Raw genomic sequence first — 17,281 nt, 5'->3', positions numbered from 1 at the left:
GATGACATTTAACATTTTCTTCTATTTTTTCAGTCTTTTCAATTTGTTTTATTATTTCTGGATGTCTCATGGAGTTATTGACTTCCATTTTGCTAATTTTCATGTCCTTTTGGTTTTGTTTTGTTTTGGTTTGGTTTTTTTTTTTTTTACGAAGCAATGGGGTGGGTGAAATGACTTGCCCAGGGTCACACAGCTAGTAAGTGTCAAGTGTCTGGGGACAGATTTGAACTCAGGTCTTCCTGAATCCAGGACCAGTGCTTTATCCACTGTGCCATGTAGCTGCCTCCATTTTGCTAATTTTCGAGGAGTTATTTTCTTCACTGAGGTTTTATATTTCTTTTTCCAAGCTGTTAATTGGCTTCTCATAGCTTTCCCAGCTCTTACTTCTTTTCCCATTCTTCCCTTTATTGTATTCCCTATTCATTTGGTTGAAAACAGTTTTTTTTTGCTCTTTCTTAAACTCTCACTTTTTTCTAGGAATTCTTGTTGGTCTTGTGTCCCAGCTGTGTTTTTCTCTGAGGCTTTGCTTGTAGATGTTTTCAAATAATTCTCTTCTTCTGGGTTTGTGTGTTGAGCTTGAGGTAACTAGGGGGCACTGCAGTCAAGAGAGCGCTGGTCCTGGAGTCAGAAAATCCTGAGTTCCAATCCAGCCTTAGACACTTTACTAGCTATGTGACCCTGGGCAGGTCATTTCACCTCTGTTTAGCTTAGTTTCTTTAGCTGTAAAATGAAGATAATAACAGCACTACCTGCTAGGGTTGTTGTGAGGATCAAATGAGATCATATTTGTATTTTTTTTCTTTTCTTTTCTTTTTCTTTTTTTTCTTTTTCTTTTTTGTTGAGGCAATTGGGGTTAAGTGACTTGTCCAGGATCACACAGCTAGTTAAGTGTCAGGTGTCTGAGGTCAGATTTGAACTCAGGTCCACCTGACTCCAAGGCTGGAGCTCTATGCACTATGCCACCTAGCTGCCCCATCATATTTGTAAAAAAAAAAAAAAGGCATTTAGCACAGTGCTTGGCACATAGTATTTAAATGATTTTTTCCCTTCTCTTCCTTTTGAGTGTCTCTGTCCTTGTACTAGCTCTTCATGGTTGGGTTCTTTCGCTTGCTCATTCTTCCAGCCTGTGTCCTGCCTGACTTTAGACTTGATGTTAAGGCTGGGCTCTGCCACACTTCTGGGGAGAAGGTCTGTTATGTCTTTCTGCTGTTTTCCCAACTCAGTGTGGGGGCCTGCATGTGTTCGGTACTTCTGAAGTGGTGTGATCTGGGGAGGGGTCTGCTCCCTGTCCTCCTCACCAGAGGTCTGCATGTTCCTGACCCAGGTTTGGGTCTGTTGGCTCATGTGTGGTTCAGTTGCTATAGACGGCTGCTGGACTCAGTCACTGTTAACCCACTGGGAGGTTCTGCAGGTTTGGAGCAACTGAATGCAGTCCCTGATTTGGTCTGGGAACCCTGCCCTGGTTACTCCACTGCAGGCTTACATGGTGGGCTAAAGGCTAGAACTGAGTCCCTGCTCTGCTCCTGGGCTCAGAGCCCCACAGCCCCCCACGTGCACCCTGCTCAGTAGGCCCTACTGAGGGCCAACATTCATGACCCCACTCTTCTCTGCCCTGGATCTGGAACCCAGAATTGGGTAGTAGGAAGTAGAGCTGCCAGATGGTGGTAATTCAAGGATTCCCTGGGCTCTCTTTCTGCTTCAGTATTTCCTCCAGGTACCCAGGATTGGCCCTCTGTCCTCAATGTCTGCGAACCTCTCTGTCTCCCCAAGCCAGGAGAGATGGGCTCAAAAATGACTCACTCTTACTTTGTCTTGGCTTTCCCAGTCAGAATCCTACCTTCTCTAGGAACCCTTTCCCAACCCTTCTTAATTTGAATGTCTTTCCTCTTCTAACTATTGTCATTTATTCTGTCCATAACTTATTTGTACTTCCTTGCTTACTTGTTGTCCCCTCCATTCCTCAAGGGCAGTCTTTTGACTCTTTTTGCATCCCCAGCACTTAGCACAGTGCCTGGCACATAATAAATGCTTAATAAGTGGTTTATTGACCGATTGAGAATTCATTCTGGTCCTTTTTCTTGGTTGTTGTGAAGGGCTTGTCAGGATCTCGGCTCTATGGCTTCCTGTCTGCCATCTTGCCTCGGCCCCCTTGGTGCTGCTGACAGAAAACAGATCGGAGCCATCAGTGGTTTTCCTCAATACTCCTCACCGGACTGTTGTCCAGGTGGAGTCAGGCAGACCCCCCTCTGGAGAGACATCTAGTGACTAGTCTTGGCCAGGTGGTGGCAACCACTTCCTTCCAGTGCCTTTTCAGTGGCTGGTAGCAGTATTGGCAAGGATTCTTGGCTGTCCCTCATTGACTGCACGCTTCTTGTCCAAGGTCAGCACGCTTTCCACTCTACCAGTCTGGCTCCAGCTTGGACTGTGGCAAGTTTGTCCCTGTTGGGTACTCTCCCTGTAGGAACTCCTTCTCCTGAAGCAAATTGGCAAATGACTCACAGAGTAACTTTTACGTGTTACCATATTTAAGTGGGTTCAGACAGGAGATGGCTGAGTTGGTTGTTTTTTTTTTTTTTTGAGGAATGTGAATATGTCACCTGGGGGGGGGATAACAGCAAAGATACCTGTGCCCAGGTGTGCCCATCTGTTTTATTGGCAGTTCAGCCCCTCCCTCAGGCACAGGCTTCTGGGGGAGGTTCAGGAAGGAGCTGTCGTATGATAGCAGCCCTTCTCCATGTTGAATGTGTGTGTCCTTGCTTGTGTCCCCCTTCCAGGAGAGAAGCCATACAAATGCACCTGGGAAGGCTGCACCTGGAAATTTGCTCGCTCAGACGAGTTGACCCGGCATTTCCGAAAGCACACAGGCATCAAACCCTTCCACTGCTCAGACTGTGACCGAAGCTTCTCCCGCTCAGACCACCTGGCCCTCCACCGGCGGCGGCATATCATGATGTGAGCCTGGTTGCCGCCACGTCCTGTCCCTCCTCTCCTCCTCCTTGTCCTCTTCTTTCTCCTTCCTGCTGCCCCTCCCCTCCTTCCCCCTTTCTCTTTCCCTTCCTCCCTCCTGTCCTCCTCTTTCTCTTCTCCCTGCCCATTCCACGCCAGAGTCACCACCACCGCCACCACCGCCATGAGGCCCTCTGCTTTGGCAGTGCTGCACCTAGAAGGAGAGTGAAGAGGGTGAGCCGGAGCGGCTCCCCGTTGACCTCCCTAGAGCCCAGGCGAGAATTCAGCCCAGAGTGGGTGACTCTCATGGTCACCTCCGCACCTGTGAACACAGCCACGTGAACAGAAGCTGGGAGCTCAAGTTTGGGCTGAGCTAACCCTGTTTTCTCTCTTCTTTCCTGTTGTTTCCTTTTCCTTCCTGTCGTTCCACCTTCTACCCAGCTCTTGTCCTGCTTCGGATCAGTGTTTGGAGTGAGTCGGCCGGTAACTTTCTGATACCCCTTTCTCCCACGTAGGCCCTTGAGGGACATGAATGCAAAGTAATTGGTCATTGCCCAGATTTCTTCCCCCCCTCCTCCGACTGAGCTTCCCCCCTGCCCCCCACCCCACCCCACCCCACCCCACCCCACCCCTCCCCCCAGGTCCCAAGCCCACTGCCCGGACATAGCAGGCTGCTGGGTTCAAGCTAAGCCTGGGGAGTCACTGTCCATGGTGACCTAGTTGAGGCTGCCATGCCCCAGTGCTAGAAACCCTTGGCCAAAAGAAGCCACAAGCAGGAGGTAGGGCCTTGGTTCTGGGATAGATGGCAGCTTTGAGCAGGGCTGGGGGCTGCTGGGTGATCAGGCACTTTTCTTCCCAGGAAACTGGCAAGTTCCCTGGGATCTTTCTCCAAGACTGAGCCCCAACAGTGGAACGCAGACGACCAGTTGGCAGCTACTTCAGGGTACCTCCTGCTGCCCACTTACCTGCCAATGGACTCGGATGCTGAGTAAGCCCCTGCTGCCTTCCTAGTGTCAGGCCAGCAGGGCTCATTTAGAAACAGTGTTTCCCAATACACCAGCAGCCCCCAGGCCCTGGCCTTGTCCTCCTCCTGAGGAGGGGAGAGGAGATAAGTGGCAGCAATTCCTGGGGCTTCTCTGCCTCCTCTTATGCACAGACCACTGGCTGCTGCTGCTGCCACTGGGAAGTCCTGCCTCACTGGCCCTCCCAAGCTGGAGGGTGGCAGGACACAGTTTCTCCCACTGACCTTTCCCTTTTCCCTTTTCAAAGGCCCCTGAGGGGGAGCCATCCTCACTGGAAGGTTCCGCTGGCCACTTAGCTTTTCTCTCCACCTTTTGCCTGCTTTTTTCTAGTTGGGTGCTTTGCCCCCTGCCTACCAGGGGCCTTCTGGCCTTGCTGTTTGTCGGTATGGGAATCTTGGGGGCTGAGCTAGGCTCGACGGGGCCCCTTTCGCACTGAGGGCACCACCTTATGTCAGTGGACCTGAAAGACCCAGGCCTGACATTTTCCCACCTTGTCCTCCACTTCCCCCAGATGGGTTGCTAATCACATGACTGGGGACAAGGACTGCATTTGCAGCGATTGCCAACCTCCAAGGAAATGCCCCCATCGAGGGGTGTCGGGGGCCTGCTCTTTAGCCTGACTTCTAGGTAGGCGTAGCCAGGAGCCGAGGAGCGGATTGAGAGGAGAACCTCCTGGCACGACTCCTCCCCCTACTTCTTCCCAGACCCGGGAACTTGGGAGCCCAGAGTTAATGCTATCCATTCCCAAATGGGATACCTTTTAGGGGAGGGTGCCACGAAGGCCCCCTTGGCACCAGGCTCCCTCAATAGTGCCCTGCAGTTTGTGATTCACGGAGAGGCCTGGGAGAGCGGCCAAGGTCCAAGGGTTGGTTTGGGACTCGGAACGAACGCAATGTTCCCTTTCTGCTTCTGATGTTCAAGCACATTTCGGCAGGCGGTCGGGGAGAAGGGTCTTGGGTGGATACTCAGCTGGGTGGGGGTGGGGGGATGTCGTGGGGGATGATCTGAACTCAGGCCTCGTGAGATGTTGTTGTTATGGGCTGGACAAAGCGTTCATTGCTCATTGTGTGGTGGGTTTTGAGGTTCTACTCTTCTTGGGAGTGTTCAGCTTGGACCTGTTTCTACAGAGCCTTGGTTAGTGCAGATGGGTACATGAAGATGGGCTGTTTGGCTGCTCTCGGGCACTAGCTCCTGGAGTTAGAGTCTATTTGGCCAAGCCCAGCCTTGGGGAGATGTGGGGTGCAGCTGAGAGAGGCGCTGACTGGCTCCCGGTGACTGGCGCTCGCTCGGGCCCTGCCCCTGTGCTTCTTCCCAGAGCCCTCCCTGTACAGCTCTTCTTCTGGGCCACTCTGAGAAGCAGGTGCAGCCCCTCTTTCATTTCCCTGAAAGGTGGTTAGTCCAGCCTCTTCTCAAACACTGGAAGTGACAGGGAGCTCACTACCTCCAGAGGCAGCCCCTTTTATCTCCAGGTGTTTTCTTGGGGCTACAAGGCTAACTTCCCCAGGTCTCTCCACCTCCTGGTCTCAGGCACAACCCTTTTCCCAGGGATCTCTTCAATGAAAGAAATAAAATTAAGTACAATTTTTTTTCCTGTGATTACCGTTTGATTTGTATAGACTTTTAGAAAACTTTATACTGTATAGTGTACAGGTCTATTGTTTATAGTTGATTAAATAGTTGATTAAATCTAGTGTGTGTGGTCATTTCTGTGCCAGGCAGGGGTGGGGGGAAGGGAGAGGAGCGTCTGCTCTGCTTCGAGGCTATTTGCCCCAGCAACATTCCAGGCTCTAGACGTAAGGCCTCCTGGTGCTGCTCGGAGGAGGGCCAGGTAGGGGACAGCACAGTGCGGTGATTTATTCGTGCACATCTTCCAGGCAGTTTTTGGAGAGGACCTGAGCCAATTGTTGGTAATGTTGAATTCATTCTCTCTCCCCGCCTCCACCCTGGTGCCCTGCCCCCCCCTTCTCCTCCCCCTCTCTCTCCTCTCTCTCTGTCTCTCTCTTTCTCTCTTCTCTCTCTGTCTCTTTGTCTCTCTCTCTGTCTCTCTCTGTCTCTTTGTCTCTCTCTCTCTCCCTCCTCTCCCTCTTCTCTCTCTCTGTCTCTGTCTCTCTCTTTCTCTCATCTCTCTGTCTCTTTGTCTCTCTCTCTCGCTCTCTCTCTCATCTCTCTCTGTCTTTGTCTCTCTCTCTCTTTCTTTCTCCCTCCCTCCTCTCCCTCTTCTCTCTCTCTGTCTCTCTTTCTCCAGTTGAGCTGATGAGCATCTCAGAGACTTTCTCTTTACAGTTGGCAATCTCTTTAGAAGCATAGAGCCGACCCAGGAAACTGTGCCCACCAGCCCTTGTACTCCTGGTTGGTGGTGGGGGAGGGCAACCTTGGGAGCCAGTGAGGAAGCAGACAGGTATCACGAGGTGCCTTTTTCCAGATGCCTTGGCGTTCTGCTGTTCCCTGCTTTGTCTCTATCTCTCTCCAAGTAGGTGAGGGAATGTCATTTGTCCAAATTTAGGAGACGCTATAGATCCACTTTCATCACCTTCCTCCTCTTCCCTAATTTTTCAGACCCTTCCCAAATCACTAACTCATATTTTGGAACTGTCAGGTTGTATTTAATACTATGTAACCCGTGTCCCAAAGCCCTTTGGTGTGGGTCGCTTTCCTGATTGGTGACTTCCAGCTTCGAGAGAGAAGATGGAAGAGACCGATGTCACTTCAGATTGCTGGAGGATACAACTCGGGGAAGACAACGACCATCTTCTCTCAGTATGATTGGTCCCATACCAGTGGGCCTTGGGACAAGGGTCACAGTCATTTCATAGCAGACAGGTGCCAGTAGGAAGCGCACATGCCCACAGGACCCCAGCTAAGTGACATCTCCTCGACATGACAGAACTTCTCATTTTCCAGAAGGCTTGTAAACAGTGTGAGGCTGAGGCTGCTGAGAAGGACCAGAGGTGCTAGCATGGAGCACTGACAATTGGCCACCAGGAGGTCACTCCGATGCCACCTAGTGGACAGAGCCCTGGATGTAGAACTGCTGGAGGGAAGGAGAAAAGCAGGCAGGGACCACCTTGGGGGCACGATCAGGAATACTAGGTGGCAATATGGCAGTGGGCTCAGTTAAGCTAGAGCAGAAGGCTACACTAGCTGGGGCCAGCTTTGAATTGTAGTCCTATCATTTATAAGCTATGTGCCTTTGGACAAGTCACTCTCTTTCTAGGCCTCAGTTTCTTTTTCTGTAAAAAGAGTCTAGGTTAGATGTTTCCTAATAGATGCTTTTCCAATAAATCAATGGTCCTCTGACCCCCGAAGTCTCCCTCACCTAGTCTGTGTGGGCATCTTGCTTGGGTTGCCTTGGGCACATCTCACGATTCTTGGTTTGCCTTTCTGATAGCCAGGTTCTTTGGGGCTCCACTAACCTGTTTGTAAAACTGGGACCCTGAGCACTTATTTCAATGCAATAATTGAGGAGTCTTAGGATGAACGATGTTATGATATTCACATGGTGATGAAATCCGGTAATCCTGGAAAGAGGGAGAGCGGGAGGGGAAGGAGGGGGGAGGAGAGAAGGGGGGAGGGGGAGGGGAAGGAAGAGTAGAGAGGGAATGAAGAGGGAGGAGAGAGACACTATGTGCACATGTGTGTGAGAGATAGAGACGAGGGGGAGAGCTGAGCCTTCACTGGCTCCAGCCCCATGTGGCTTCCTATAAATTAGTCCATTTCTCCCCTGGTTATGCTGATCCCTGTGGGAACAGAGTGCTAATCAGGGCCTTTTCCTTTGGAGCAGCTCCTCAATGGTTTGAAGTAGCATTCCTGGCCCACAGCCCCTTTATCGTGGGTGACGAAGAGGTATGTTTCTTCTGAACACAACATTCCAGGTGCCGTCTGCTGGGTTTCTCCGAACCTCTCACTTCCCTGGGCTTGGAAGCTCGGACCCTCCTGAGGGAACCCAAGATCTCAGGGGCTCTTTTGTCTGTTGCCTCCCACCACTGATTCTTACTGACCTTGCAGGCCACTCAGACCCCCAGATCTTTTTTCAGAAATCTTTGTCTAGCCAGGCTTCCCTCGCCCTGCACTTTGGGAAGTTGACTGAATATATGGGTGAGTGTCCCCACTTTCTGAAAGGTAAGTGTGCCCCTTTATACCTACACACCCATACAAAGCTTTACCAAGAGATAGGAAACTTATACTCACAGGGAGATGTGGAGACCTATTTAAACACAAATGTCCCCTCCTAGGGAGATGGGGAAACACACTTATCAAGACTTTCATGTGGAGATGGACACCCCATTCATACCACCCACATGTGTTCCCACATACCCCACACATGCTCACACACATGTTCACACACACCACACACATGCTCACACACCTCACAATACACACATAGGCTCACACACCACACATATATACTCACACACATGTTCACACACATACCACACATGCTCACAACCTGATACTACACACACATGCTCACAAAGCACACACATGCTCGCACACCACACACATGTTCACGTACACCACACCCTCACATCTTCCCATGTTTGTGTTTAAGCACGTTTCCTTATCTTCCCATATGTTTGTGTCCCTAAGTCCATCCATGAGAGGGTCTGTGTATATGGAAGCCGTGTGAGTGTGTATTTTCCCTTCTCCCTATGAAGTTAGGGTTGGACAGTTCCCCAGGAGATGTGCTGGGGACTAAATTCCTCTGCATCCATGAAAGGGGGTGGCGTGTGATGAACGGCTTGAGGTGGGGAGATCAGGAAAGGGTTCCTCTGGGAGGTAGCTAAGGGTTCCAAGAGTCAGAAGTAGAAGGAGAACCTTCCAGACTTGGAGCACAGATAGAGGAGGCCCAATGGAAAGAGTTTGGCTAGAACATAGTGTGTGAGGGGGAGGGATGTCAGGCAGGCAGTCAGTTAATCAACATTTACTAAGTGCTTATTGTATGCCAGGCACTGTGCTAAGCACTGGCGATACAGAAAGAGGCAAAAGACAGCCCCTGCCCTCAAGGAGCTTCCAATATAGTGGGAGAGACAGCATGGACAAACACAAACAAGCACTCTACGGGATCCATAGGAAATAATGAACAGAGGGAAGGCCCTGGAATGAAGAAGGGTGAGGGAAGATGGGAAATTGGTAGTCAGAGCAGAGAAGGGAGAGCATTTCAGGCCTGGTGGACAGTCAGAGAGTTTGAGGAGCAGCCAGGAGGTCAGGGCCACTGGATTGAAGAGTATGTATCAGGGAGTAAGGTGTAAGAAGACTGGAAAAGTAGGAGGGGCCAAACAGAGCATCTTGTATTTTGCTCCTGGAGACAATAGGGAGTCACTAGAATTTATTGAGTGGTGGTGGGGGGTGATGCAATTGGACCATCATTTTAGGAAAATCACTTTGACAGCTGAATGGAGGATGGCCTGGAGAGGGGAGAAGCCTGAGGCAGGCAGGACCCCCCTCCCAGCAGCTACTGCAGTGGTCCAGATGTGAGATGATGAGGGCCTGCACCAGGGTGGGGGCAGGGTCAGAGGAGAGAAGACAGTGGATTTGGAGATGCTGTATTTATTTATTTCTTTTTTTGTTTTTCTTTTAGGCAATTGGGGTTAAGTGACTTGCCCAGGGTCACAAAGCTACTAAGTGTCAAGTGTTTGGTCTGAGGCCGGATTTGAACTCAGGTCCTCCTGACTTCAGGGCCGGTGCTCTATCCACTGCGCCACCTAGCTGCCCCACAGAGATGCTGTAGAGGTGATACCCATAGGCCTTGGCAACAGATTGGATATGGGGCAAGTGAGAGAGAGTGAGGAGTCTAGGATGACTCCTGGGTTGGGATCCTGATGGACTGGGAGGATGGGGGTGCTCTCAGGAGTAGCAGAGAAGGTAGGAGGAGGGGAGGGTCTAGGAAGAAAGAGGATGAGTTTCGTTTGGGACGTGCTGAGTCTGGATATCCAGTTTGGGGTGTCTGCAAGGCAGCTGGAGATGGGAGACTGGAGGTCAGCAGAGAGTTTGAGGCAGGGAAGGGAGATCTGAAAATCATCCCTGTCCCCAAAAAGCTTAAATTCTATTGGTGTGGAGGCAACATGGTAGACATCTAATAAATATGTCCAAGAGAGATGCATGTGGAAGGGTGAAGTTCCAGTCCAATGCAAATGAGAGTTGGGGGACTACACAAGGGATTTTGGGGGAGGGGGGCACTAGCAGTTGGGGAGTTGGGATTGGGAAAGGCTTTATTTAGAAAGTGAGTCTTAAATGAAGTAAAGGATTCTAAAGTGTGAGGACAGAGGGCATTTCTGGCATGGGGGGACAAAGGCCCAGAGGTGGGAGACTGGGTGTTAGATGTGAAAGACAGTAAGAAGGCTACACCATAGCATGTGGGCAAGGCCCAAAAGATGGGTAGGGATGGAGTTTTGGAGGACTTGAAATGCTGGAGGAGTCTGTATTTGATCCTAGAGACAATAGGGAGTCATTCGCATTTAATGCTCAGGGTGGGCAACTCTGAAGAGAATGCATTGGAGAGGAGAGAATGCCGAATGGCAGCTCAGGAGAGAGACTGGGGCGAGATCTGTCAATGTGGGAGATATCTGCATCAAGATCACTGAGTGAGAGGGGCCAGAAGGAGAGGGGAAGGCCAGGACGGAGCAGTTGGGGGAGATATGAATGCCGACTCACAAAGGAGGCTGAGGAGGAGGAGAAGGCACAGAGAGGCCAGGAAGGACTAGCCTCTGAATTCGGCGATCAGGAGATCACTGAGGACTTGGGGGAGGTTGCTGAGCTTAGCAGCTAGGCTGCAGAGAGTCAGCAAGAGAGTGAGGGAAGAGAGAAGGGGCAGCATTTTCTTGGAGTCGGGCTGTGAAAGGGAGGGGAGATAGAGGATGATGGCTTGAGGGGATGGTAGGGCCTAGTAAATTGTTTAAGGGCCAGGATGTGCTTGTGAGTGTGGGCAGCAAGGGAGTAACCAGGAGGTGTGGAGAGAGAGAGGAGGGAGGGGGACAGAGACAGAGACAGAGACAGGCAGAGACACAGAGAAAGAAGGGAGAGAGAGAGGACAGAGACACACACACAGAGATGGAGACAGAGAGAGAATGATAGAGGGGTGATCTGCTGAAGATAGGGGAGGAGGTAGGATCCAGGGCCCCTCAAGAGGGGAGGAATATTAGAAGAAAGGAGGAGAGAGTGGGGGATGGTGTTAAGGGGTAAGAGGGTGTAGAGGAGGGAGGAAGGGGGCGCTCAGTGAGCAGGATTTGAGGAGGAGAGAGAAGGCTATGGGAGAGAGAAGCACTTAGGGGAATTAAGGAAGGAGGTCCCCGTCTCTTTGGAGATTGGAGCAAAGGGAAAATGAGGGCTGGTGTTGAGGGTATTTGAGATGCAGAATCTCTTTTCCAAGGGGTTGCCCGTCCACAACGTCTGTGGGGGCTGAACTGGAAGCAGGATGGATCTTCTGGGAAGGGTCCTTGTATTTCGAAGAATTGCTGGCATTTCTAGGGTGCTTTCAAATTTGCAAAGTGCTTTACCAATAGGATCTCATAGGTTCCTCACAATAGCCCTGAGAAGTGGGGATTGTTAGGATCTCCATTTTACAGTTAAGGAAACTGAGGCAAACAGGTGCAATGATGTGCACAGTGTCACACAGCTAGTCAGTGTCTGAAGCTGGATTTGAACTCGTCTTCCTGAGTCCAGATCCAGTGCTCTCTCCACTGTCACCCCCCCATGCCTCCTCTGCTTTGGCTTGGGCTTACCCACCCAGCAATACCAGCTGATTGGCAGCTGCTACTTATTTGTGGCTTTTAATTATCGGTTGGTGTGGATGGCAAGGATGGTCAGAGGGGCTGGGCTGGGGCAATGTCAGTCCTGGGGATCTTGGGTTTAGCTGTCCATCAATGGCATCCGGCAGTAGGGATGCAGACCCCTTCTCTAATGATGTAAGGGCTGACCTGTGTGTTAGCTCTCGAGCTTAACTAGTCAGCTGTTGTGGGAGAGCTTGGGTGCTTGGGGAGCAGGCAGGAAGCCACGTTGGGGGTCCTGGGCCACTTGAGCTTCCCTGCCCATGGCTGGTGGTGGCTGGGGGGATGGTATGGCCATTCACCAATGGGCTGGGCTGCCCTCACTGGTGGCTGCAGGTCCTGAAAGCAGGAAAGTTGGTCTTGGAGCAGTGACAATATTGGTGGCAGCTGGGTTAGCAGTTGGTATCGGCGATGGTAAGGATAGTGTGGCGCCCCCCCCCCACCCCGCCCCCAGCATCGCTCTCCTTGGTGCTGGTCTTGTGGAAGACACTTGTGCTTATCTGTCAGTCGGAGGCAGCCAGTCAGCAGTTGGTGGGGATGCAGGCCTGGGTGTCTGGGGGAGAGTGCCGTTCCTGTGGCTCTTGGGCTTATTCGCCTATCGGTGTTGCTGGTTGGCAGTTGGTGGGGGTGTCCAGCCCATTATCCAAGGAGTTTTTCCTTTTAATGACTTGTGTAAGCACTAGGCTGGAAACACCCCAATGGTCTGCAGAGCGTCGCTGCTTGTGGCCGGCACGGTGGGTCCCCAGGCTTTACTTTCCTGAGGATGGCTGTGGGACCTGAGGCTTGTGGGGGTTGGGGCTCCTCGGCAGTAGCTGCTTAGCAGGTATTCGTGATGGGTGTTGCCAGGTGGTGTTGGGGAGTGTGTGATTCTCCTCCACAATGATGAGGAGATGGTGGATGCAGGGGCCAGGTTCGAAGCATGGGTTTCTATGTGTCGAGGTGGGAATTATTTTCCTTTAGGATGTAATCGGGAAGAGAAGTCCTGACCCTGAGTGTTGGCAGCGAGAGTGGAAACAGTGCACCGAGTGTTAGACCTGGAGTCAAGGGGACCTACTTGAGTTCAAATCCAGCTTCCTGGCACTGACTAGCTGTGTAGCCCTGGACAAGTCATTTAACCTCTGGCAACCTCAGTTTCCACACCTGTAAAATGGGGATGACAATAGCACCTACTGCCCAGGGTTGTTGTGAGGATCAAATAGTCCATAAATGTTATTAAGTGCCTCCAATGTGCCACACTCTCAAGTAGTTCTCAATCTAATGAGAGAAGACCTACAGAAAAGGTGGGAACCCCAGCGACGGGAGCAGCCAAGAGGGATGAAACAAGCTGGCCAATCCTGAGCCCTCTCTGAAGGGCGACTCGGAGGTGCTCATTGCTTCCCGCCCCCCCCGCCCCCAGCCCTCCAATGGGAGAGGAGAGGCAACTGAGGGTGCGGAGGAGGTGGCAAGCATGAAAGCTGAGTCAATCTGCCTGGGCCATGATGAAATTTCAAGCAATGAGCTTATCCTGGGGGAGGCAGGATGTTCATGGAGTCCAACCAAGCCGAGCATCTGGTGGGGAATGAAGGAATGTTATCAAATGAGATAATATTTACAAAAAGCACTAAGGCAAGTGCCTGGCACATAGTAGGCCCTATACAAATGCTTCTCCCTTTTCCTTTGGTTACCTTTCCCTGCTCAAAGGTACCTTAGAGAGTGCCTAGGCCAATCCTCTCATTTGACAGAGGGCTCACTGGTTGGAAGTTCCAGAGCAGAATTGGTCCCGAAGGAAGGAAGGGACCCCTTGCAGCTATTTCCTGCAGAGAAGGAGAAACGGCACTGAGAAATGCCAATGGTCAGTCACATCATGGCAGTTTGATACACATCTTTTTCATGATTAGCTAACGGAATTCATAATCCACTTTCTTACCTGGGGCCTGGGTGCCACATGGAGAAAATCCAGGGTCCCTTCCCATGGGTACTCTTGTCCCTGGCCCCTCTTCAGTTGCCTCATCACCGGAATCCCAGACTCCCATGGCATCCATCCATTGCCTTGCGGGGTGACATCCGTGGCCACTGAGGGTTGCCCAGGATGGACAGGTAGCCCCTTAATGGCAGTATACGGGAGAAATGAGCATCCAGCCTGTATATAAAGCCCTTTGCTCTAGGAGTGATCACATCAGGGGAGGCCGGCTGAAAACTGGCTTGTGCACTCGGCCTAATGTCACCGTGTTCCAGGTTTGGGCGCTGAGCACACCCAGACCTCCCTTCTCCCTCTTTCCCTATGACAGTCCCTTAGGTACTAGAAGACTTCTTCTCTCCAGGTCCTTCGCAGCCCTGTTCGCCTTCACAGGAAATTCCCTAGTTTCTTAATGGTCTTCCCAAAATGTGGTTCTCAGAACTGATGAGGCAGAGATCAAAGGCAATGTGACCTAAGTGGAGGCAGGGGGGCCTGGGTTTGAATCCCCCCTCAGATGCTGGCTCTGGACAAGTCACTTAGCCCATCCTTGCTTCAGTTTCCTCCTCTGTAATGAGGGGTTGGATTCAATGCCCTCTGGGGTCTCCTCTAACTTTGGATCTTTGATTACCTCTTCCTGTGGGCTAAGATCCAGTTTGGGTTCTGGCTGCCATACCCCACTGTTGTCCTTCGTGATGCCTGGAGCCCTGTCAAACCCCCACATAGTTTTCAGACAAAAACTGCTGCCTAGCCAGGCCTCCCTGCTAGGTTCCCATGCCCATTTAGTGCTTGTGAAGTTTGCCCTTGGCCATTGCTATGGCTTCGATAGCCCAGTAACTTGTCTGATTATTTCCTGTTTCTCCCCTCAGCCCACCTTGTCCCAAGTCATCTGCCAAGGTCCAGTTCTAGTCCTGGCACTACTTGGAATGGCCTTTAGGGTGTGAACCACAGGAGTCATGTGTCTGCAGTCGTGAGCAGTGATGAGTGCTGAGCCAGGTGCTGTGGAACCTAGTGACATCCCCAGAGGCTGGCATGGCCTGGGACAGTGACTTGGGCCAGTCTCTTCACATCCAGGCTCCTTTACTCACTCCACCCTGAGCTTGGGTGGTTGACTGTCCAAAGCCTATTGGCTTTTCTCTGAACTATTAAAGTGGTCCCCCAAGTTAGACTATTAAAGGCTCTTTTTCTTGTTTTAGATGTCTCTGTGCAGTTCTCTCTCTGTGTCTCTGTCTGTCTCTCTTTCTCTCCCTCCCTCCCTTCTCTGTCTTTTCCTGTATCTGTTCTCTCTGTCTCTGTCTCTCTCTGTCTCCTTTTCTTTCCCTCCCTTCTCTCTGTCTTCTCCTGTATCTGCTGTCTCTCTCTTTCTGTCTCTTTTTCTCTCCCTTCCTCCCTTCTCTCTGTGTTTTCCTGTATCTGCTCTCTGTCTCTCTTTCTCTCCCTCCCTCTCTCTCTCTGTCTCTCCTTTTCTCCTTCTTCCTCTTGGCCTCCCTCCCTCCCTCCCTCCTTCCCCTCCTCTCTTACTGAATCATAAGCTAGCTTCTGGAGGGCAGAGACAGTCATTCATTTAGCTCTGGATTTCACCCAATGCCTAACCTTGCTGAGATTAGCTTGTGAATGCTTGTGGAATGCATTAAACTCACCCAATGTGCATTTGTGTTCAAGGCAGTGAATGAAAGAGGGAGCTCGGAGTGGTACAGGCAACTTCTTTCTAGAAGAAAAGCTGTCTGAGAATCTGCTGTGCCTGAGAACTCTTGCTGCCCGTGAAATCTGCAGAGGAAGAGAGGTCAGGCCCATCAGATTGCAAAATGAGAGGCTGTCATGAACCATTTGTAAGAATTTGATATTCACCAGCTTTGGAGCTGTTTGGGTGCCAAGGAGGGAGGGGTGAGCTGCCCAAGCCCCTGGCCTCGGGAGAGAGCCAACAGTAGAGTGAGGAGAGGGGGCTGCCCACACCAGCTGGGGTCACTAAAGGGGTGATGCATAGGAGTCACAAACCACAGGAGTGGGGTCCTGGAGGTAGAATAGAAGATGATACTGAGGAGGAATCTAAGTGAGCACCTTGTCCTCTGAGGGGTGGGGTAGGTGCAAGGGCTGGTTGTCATTTCTGATCCTTGCCCATTCCTGGCGAATCTGGACTTGTTAGAAAGGGTGTGGCCAGGTAGCCAATCCTGGAATGAGCCAAGTTTCCTCTGAGCCCGAGGCATGGTTTGGGGCCCAGCACCTCCATAGCATTGTTGTGAGCTTCTCACCTGCCATTAGGGGGCGTTCCCTTGCCTGCACAGAACAAAGCCAAATGATGGAGAAGTGGACTGACTGGATGGCTGGTCCAGTAAAGTACAGGGTGGGTGGGAAACCGAGGTGGGGAGATGCCACATCTCGTTGGAGGGAAATTTGTTCATTTTGTATGACATGAAGTGAAGTGATTCAACAACTAGTCTGGAAGGAAGAAAACTCAGGCTCTGGGGGCTCGTGGGCGTGATGGGAAGCCAAAGGAACTTGTAGCAGGTGCCACAGAAGAAGCAGCCAAGGTCCAGCTTGTCTCCCAGAGTCCGTATCTGGAGCACAGGCTTGGGGCCACACACCCTTGACAAGACGTAGAATGCTACCTGCTGAGCCGGCCTCGAAGCCACAGCTGGTCCAGCAGGCTCTAGCCCTTGTGCCCGGTGTCAACGCTGTGTTGAATGACAGAATGAAGGAATGAATGACTGCACACACTCCCACTGGGGAGGCTCGATGGACAGCGAGTGCTGTGTTGGGCACACGGACCTGTTTAAAGTGTTTACTGCCTTTTGGTATGGGCAACCCCTGGGATCATCAGAAGGCTTGGGGAAAGGCAACGAGTAGACATGGAACAGGAGTCCCATTTACTCCAAGCTTTGGGCGCTGTGCTGGGGCTGGACAGGAAGGACAAAAATGAGTGGGATTTCCAGTGTGCTTCAGCAATTATCGAAGTTTGGTTTGGGGAGTAGGAGGCAAGGTGGTGAGGGGAGTGGCCATTCAGAGAGAATCTGGAGCAGGCATCTGACTCTGGGCTGTGAATAATCCTGGGTCTGCTAACTTACTAGCTCTGGGACTTTGAGCCACTCCCTGGCCTCTCTGGACCTAGCTCTACCCCTCTCTAAAACGAAGGTGTTGGAGTCAGTAATAACCAGGGGACATTTAAGGTCACTTCCAGCTGGAAATGCTTTGAAATGGGTGGAGGGAGAAGAGGGGGGCAGACTGGTCAGAGCTGTCCAGCCCAGACTCCCAGCCTTGAAAAGCCAAGATGCAAACAGTCTCTTGGTGTTTATCTGCCCTAGGGAAAGCAAGAGGACGGGGAAGCCGGACTGGGACTTACCTTGCAGTCAGTGTGTTCCAGGGGAAAGAGCTCTGCCAGAAGAATCAGGGGATCTGGTTTCCGAGTCTGCTTTTGCTACTTAATGGGCTGAGTCCTTTCCCTTTCCCTTGTCTCAGTTTCCTCTTCTGTAAAACTAGTTGATGCCTAAAGTCCCTTTCTAGCTGTAACGCTAAGGTTTTGTGGTGTGGCTGTGTGGGGGCGTGCCCAATTGGCCCTCCCCTCATTGTCACACTGGGAAAATCACTTAACCAGTGAAGGCTTCCCCTTCTTTCCCCTCCTC

The 17,281-nt window shown here is 51.4% G+C and overlaps 1 protein-coding gene across 5 annotated transcripts in view; it reads left to right on the top strand.

Annotated features, from left to right (window-relative positions):
* The window catches only part of KLF8 (Kruppel like factor 8), a 44,424-nt gene extending 38,871 nt beyond the window's left edge, over window positions 1-5,553 (top strand). For 2 of the 5 annotated variants that reach the window (XM_027836789.1, XM_027836790.1), the window contains 3 exons: window positions 2,775-2,952; window positions 3,388-3,417; window positions 3,806-5,553. In XM_027836789.1, coding sequence (XP_027692590.1) covers window positions 2,775-2,952; window positions 3,388-3,417; window positions 3,806-3,938 — 341 coding nt within the window. In that variant the 3' untranslated portion in view covers window positions 3,939-5,553. Of the gene's footprint in view, window positions 1-2,093; window positions 2,376-2,774; window positions 2,953-3,387; window positions 3,430-3,805 lie in introns of those variants that run through there. The other 3 variants (XM_027836792.1, XM_027836791.1, XM_027836793.1) reach the window with 3 other exon arrangements.
* Window positions 5,554-17,281: the final 11,728 nt, after the last annotated feature.

The sequence above is a fragment of the Vombatus ursinus genome, unplaced genomic scaffold (genome assembly GCF_900497805.2).
Source record: "Vombatus ursinus unplaced genomic scaffold, bare-nosed wombat genome assembly UNPS02014819.1, whole genome shotgun sequence".
Lineage (NCBI taxonomy): Eukaryota > Metazoa > Chordata > Mammalia > Diprotodontia > Vombatidae > Vombatus > Vombatus ursinus.
This window is presented reverse-complemented; position numbering and strand designations above follow the sequence as displayed.